This window comes from Centruroides sculpturatus, unplaced genomic scaffold (assembly GCF_000671375.1).
Source record: "Centruroides sculpturatus isolate CEXI.00-Female unplaced genomic scaffold, Cexi_2.0 scaffold549, whole genome shotgun sequence".
NCBI lineage: Eukaryota > Metazoa > Arthropoda > Arachnida > Scorpiones > Buthidae > Centruroides > Centruroides sculpturatus.
The window spans coordinates 304,563-310,562 of NW_019384752.1; the positions used below are offsets into that span (position 1 = coordinate 304,563).

At 26.6% G+C, this 6,000-nt stretch overlaps 1 protein-coding gene across 1 annotated transcript; it reads right to left on the reverse strand.

Annotated features, from left to right (window-relative positions):
* Nucleotides 1-4,663: 4,663 nt before the first annotated feature.
* LOC111628619 (notch-regulated ankyrin repeat-containing protein B-like) lies at nucleotides 4,664-6,000 on the reverse strand. Its single transcript, XM_023372449.1, has one exon. It carries the CDS (start codon nucleotides 5,991-5,993, stop codon nucleotides 5,526-5,528), a length of 468 nt encoding a protein of 155 aa, XP_023228217.1. The 5' UTR covers nucleotides 5,994-6,000; the 3' UTR covers nucleotides 4,664-5,525.

Here is a 6,000-nt window from a genome sequence, read left to right on the forward strand (position 1 = left end):
TTTCTTCAGCCGGTGGTAGAGGAAAACTACTGGGTCTAGAAGGCTTAAATTTTAAACTTAAGCCTTTCTTGTTATCGGTGAGGTGATGGCATAATTTCCGGGTCGATAGGTCAAAGTTCACGGGAGTTTCGCATAGAGCTATTTCAGTTTTACCGCTTAATTTTATGCTTATAAGGTTAATTAAAATTGCATGGAAACAAATGACTTTCATTCAGAATGTTATCCAGAATGATAAAAGCTCAAATTTATGCGAATTACAACTTTTTACAGCGATTTTTCTAAACGGCTTAATGAAAACGTTGGTCGGTGACAGTGGCGAAGCGTGGGTTCGGAAACTAGGGGAAGCACCTAACACCGGTAAAGGTCTTTTTTTGTACTCTCGGCCCTATGGGCACTAAAATGGCCTTTTCGGGCAATTCCATTATGGGTTAGGCCAGGCCAACAATGAGGCGACCATTCTTAATTGTCACAAGTTTTTACTTGGAGCAATTTTTTTACATCTCAAATGATTTTATTTGGAATTTAAATTTCTACTTCCAATTCGAATTGTTAGTAGAAATGTCGGGTATATATATTACACGCAATATTTAAATTCATATTTGAAAAAGTCTGCATTCTGTTCGGCACACAATATCGTTTTTATTCATTATTATAAAACACAACTCTCCGCTTTATGAATATTATGAAGACTTATGACCATTGCAATGATGATACAGGACGGGGTCCGAACATACCGGGTCATTCGTACATTTTCGAGGATAAAACTCAAACCCGAATCCAGATACAGTACGCACGTATTAGCAATATTTCATATTGTTCTTATCCTTATAGGCGCATAAAATCTTGATCATTTTAGAGTTTGTAGCTTGTCAAGTTTTATAATTTTCATATTTAAATTATTTTCGGGTGAAATATTGGTTCATTTCGATCCGCATTTTTTTCCTCCGCAAATCTATAGTTAATAAATGAAGAAAAATGAACTTATTGATATTTTAAATTAGACTTACTAATGAAAACATTAACGCAGGTCATACACGTGGCTAATTTGATTTTTCTGCAAGTTTTATCGTGATATTGAAATATTTTTATATAAACAATACATTATGTAAATGAATTATATTAATTTAACATATTTTATACTCATTAGTTTTAGAGTTTATATTAATTTAAACTATATTTTTCAAAGTGTAATATGAAACAACACTATATCATTAAAAATGTCAAATGTATTATATATATTTATCAAATGAATGTATTCACTCAATCAATTTAGATTGATTAAAACCAATTTCATTCTGTAATGTTTTTGATTCTCCTGCAGAAGTTTAGCCACATGAAAGAAAATTTATACCAATGTTTCATTAAAACTTTTAAAAAAATTTTCTTACCATAAAAATTGCCTAATGGTGCAATTTTATAGTATTTTCTGTAGTATAACCTTTTATATATGAAGTTAAATTAAAGTAAATTATTATTTACATCAAAAAACTAGACTAGATTTAAATTTTAATGTAATCTTAACAATTTATCCTTTAATTTCTAAATGTTTTTATCAATCAGAATATGCTAATAAATATAACAAACAAAATTTAATAATAAGTTTAAAACAAAGATTACAAAACTTGAATTTGTTAATTTACTTGAAAGAGTATCATATTCAATACATGAATATTAACTAATGAATATTCATACACTTAAATGAAATAGAATCAACAGTTAATTTGTTTTTAAAATTATACTAGAGATTAATATAATTTTATTTTATATCTAAGATTTAGCTTTATTTGTATTGTCTAGCTACTTTCATTAGATTAAAAATAACTATTTGAACTTGTTATAATTATTAAAAAATCTATTTAAACATTTCATTTAATTAAGTGAAAGTTATGGTGAATTTACTTTCATCACAGAGTTAAGTACGTAATGAATAAGAATGTTTTGGATAGGAAATGAAAACTAAATGACACTTTTATTCCTGCATATGCAATTTGATTCCATAATTAGTATAATTTATAGAAACACAATAGTTAAAAAAGAATTCTTTATTAATTTATTCATCTAAAAACAGTAGGTATATTTTAAGCTTTCAAAGAAATGTGATGCTAATCTTATGTAATGTTGACATTCCAAATTAATGATTGCAAATTATTCATTTAAAATGAATTAATAATCTACATTCATTAATTCGAGCTGTTGGTATTTCATGCCAATGACATTAGATATGATAAATTTAAATACTGTAACAACTTCTGTTCAACGCAGAATAAAAATGACACTATGTATATTTATATATTTATCAAATATAGTAATTTAAAACTTTGTAAACAAAAATAAAAGTTTCTATTAATAATAATTTTTGTTTTTCTAAAATTTTCAGCTGATCTGATATTAAGATTTGTAATAAAATATGATAATGAACTGATAATTAATCTATTGTATTTAAAAAATAATAGTCTTTAATATAATACAAATATGCTTAATTACTATATATTATTCTGTACAGTTTATATTTGTATGTACAGTACATCGTTAAATCATCCAAACTTTAGTTTTTAATTATAGTAATCATTTCTTTGATATGAAAATAACTCTTAAAAATTTAGTAATAAAAAATATCCTATAATGTTAAAATGTGTTCATTAAAATACTACAACATTATAGTATTAAAATAATGATTTATAGGATTTAAATATATCTTATTTTAAAATTCAAGATAAGATAAATCTTATTGTTGAATAAATTTTAACTTTGATCCAATTATGAAATGTTTTCAATATTATATAACAACATTCAATAGTTAGTACATTTTGTTTTGCTTTTTTTGTATTTATTAATATAAAAACATTTACTATTGAAATTTAATGGTTCAAATTCATTCAAGTAACCTGAGTTTGTAATATCTGTGATTAAATGGAAGAATTTCCATTAAAAATATGTTTAATGAGTTTCTATTTGACAATAAATAACAGGTATATATTAGCTATTTTGATATATTTATATGAAAGAAAACAGTTAAATTTTAAGGTAATATTTTACTATATTTATCTTCATTTATAATGCTATAATTTTAAATCATTAAAGATTTCAAGAATTTTTATTATGTTAATTATAAGTTCAACTTTTAAAAGTATATTCAAATTTTTAATTGGCAATTCTTTTAGCATTTCAAATACTTTTCAATTTACTATACTATAATTCATACTTTAGTAATGTTTCAGTTACAGTCATTTTTGTAGATTATCTTTAAATTTCTTTCATACTTTTATTTTTTTATATATAAATATAATAAATCCCTTTTAACTTGATTGCTGAAGCAGGAAAGGCAGGAGCCTTTCATTCTAGACTTGGTTTTGTGTCCAGATCAGCTGAGATATTTTCATGAGTAGGTAGACTGGATATATGGTTCCGTCATACAATACCCAGCTGCCACCTTCACATAAATCCACACGAACACGATTAAAATATCTGAGTGTCTATAGGGCAGAAAGACTAAATTAATTATATTTATTTTCATAGTAAGCTAAATTTGAAAATTATTCATAAACAAAGTTTGAAAGAAATTTAAACAAAATCCAAAAAATGATTATATCTGACATTCATACAGAATCAAATTATGAATTATAATTGATAAATATTTTAAAAGTATTGTTCAATTGAAAATGAAACTTTTTTCATTTGGATATACCATTAATATATTAAAATAATTAAATAAAAACTTTAAAATATCTCACCGATATTAGACCATATAAATTCATTCATAGCATTTAATTTTAATAATTGAAAAATACACTAAAAATAATTATTATTAAGTACTTGAGAAAATTTAATTTTTTTTTTATCAAGTACTTTTTAAAAAATTTCATTAATTTGTTAAAATGTTGTAAAAACCAATTGAAATTGTAGATAACAAAATAATATCCTTGACATATATTTAATAAAAATTTCTTAATTTATCTACTGAAAAAATAATAAAAAAATCCATTCACTGTATAATTCATTTTTTCAAATTAGTATCAAAGTTAATTAATACTAAATATATATATATTTTGAGTGAGAGATAATCTCATTATTTAAAAAATTACAGTACATAATAATCATTTATCTTATGTACAAAAAACTTACTTTATAGCCAGATGTAATTTGTATTGCTGGCATGATTATTTCCTTTCTATTGTTATCACAGCATGCATTTTAATATAAATTTATATTTGTATTCTTGTAATTACCGACAATACTCTGTTACATAAGTTTTATAGTCTATACAATTATATCTAAATCTATTCCTATTAGTAATTGTCTAATTCATTAAGTTTTACAACTTTTTTTTTTATAAATTAACTTATCAAATCAATTGTGAATACTTATACATTGTTTAAGTTTTAAGAATTAAAAGATGTTTCTAATTTTTTAAAATCTATATTAAGTAATACAAATAAATAACTTGCAAACTTTTTTTTTTATAACAATTCTTTATATTTAAAAACAAAAAACAATTGCTGTTTTAGAATAGGGATGATTTGCTCTATAATACCAAAACTTGGTAGATAAATGTGAGTTTACTTTAAAATAAATTATGATTGATTAAAGTTTTGTATTTCAAAAATTTTTTTCATTTGTAAAATAAAATTATATGACATTTACTATTTAATTAAATTAACACAGATTTAATAACAACAAAAGTTTTTTAATAACAATTAGAAAAAAAAAACTGCAGTTTCAAGAAAGCAGATTTACAATTCATGGCAAAAAGGCCAATATCACTTAATACTTTCTGGTACATTAGTCTAACATTTTCACATCTTTCAACCAATATTAAGAAATAAGACAATTGGATTACAAACAATACTGAAAATGAAGTAAAGAGGAAAAAAAAAATGCTAAGAAGACTTTTGTTCTAGTCTGAGTTGATGTGGAGACTCTAACAGGAAATTCTTTTTTTAAAAAAAAACTCCTACTTTTTGAACAAGTGAGGAAAGGATGTCAAAGTATTAAAAAAAATGTTCCAGGAATAACAAGGATGTGTACTACATTTAAAATGAGGTAACACCAACATTTTTACACGATATAAAAAACGTGGCAGTGAATATTAGCCTATCCGATTTATAAAAAATTATGGAGAATATTAATGCTCGTTTATATACTGGCAAACATTCCCAAACAAAAAAAAATAATAATAAAAAAAACTTTTTCATTCTCATCAGGTTTTATGGATCTCACAATGTCCAGTAGCAACAACTACCACATCTGAAGCGAGTTGTTTAATTAAACAAGGACTAGTTTTTGAGTGGTTCTAGGAGAGGTAGAAAAACCTCCCTTGGGGTTCGTGAAGTGTCGAATCTAACAAGTAGCAGCTGGCCTCCGGTGGCACTGGACCTTCTCCATCAGCAACACCAAGGGGTGGTAGAATCCGAGAGGGGAAGGTGACTAGCCCTTCCACGTACAAATCATATAGAATCATGTCAATTCGGGTAGTAGTACAATCCAAAATGGCACTAAACATCCTAAACGATAGAAATCACAACCGGTTAACTTCTGGTGTTCGATACTAAGTACAATGCGATATCTCGATGTCCACCGTAAGCCGCTATGTGAAGTGGACTCCATCCGTCCCTGTTGGCCAGTCTTGCATCCGCACCGAATTTCACCAACAATTTGACTAATTCCAGATTACCTACCATGCAGCTTTGATGTAGCGCCGTTTGACCTTCTTGATTGTAATAATTGACGTTCAGGGTATTACCCCAACACTGTAGTATCCTTTGTAATTCGGTGATATCACCTTTCTGCACCGCTTGACGGAATATTTCCTGACAGGCATTCGTTTCCACTTTTGTCTGATTCATGTCCTTGCTTTCAGTTCGATAGGCGACCTTCCTCTCCGCCTCTACTATCGAGACTGCAGACATTCCGCTTCTCATTAATATGATAATGGCGACGTCAGCAGTGCTTTCCCGCGCTGATGCTCTCCACCATTGGCAGCTGGCTTTACACATCTCTGCT

What these genes read in the sequence shown, in the direction of transcription:
- LOC111628619 (XM_023372449.1), bottom strand. Translation starts at nt 5,993, where the DNA reads ATGTGTAAAGCCAGCTGCCAATGGTGGAGAGCATCAGCGCGGGAAAGC.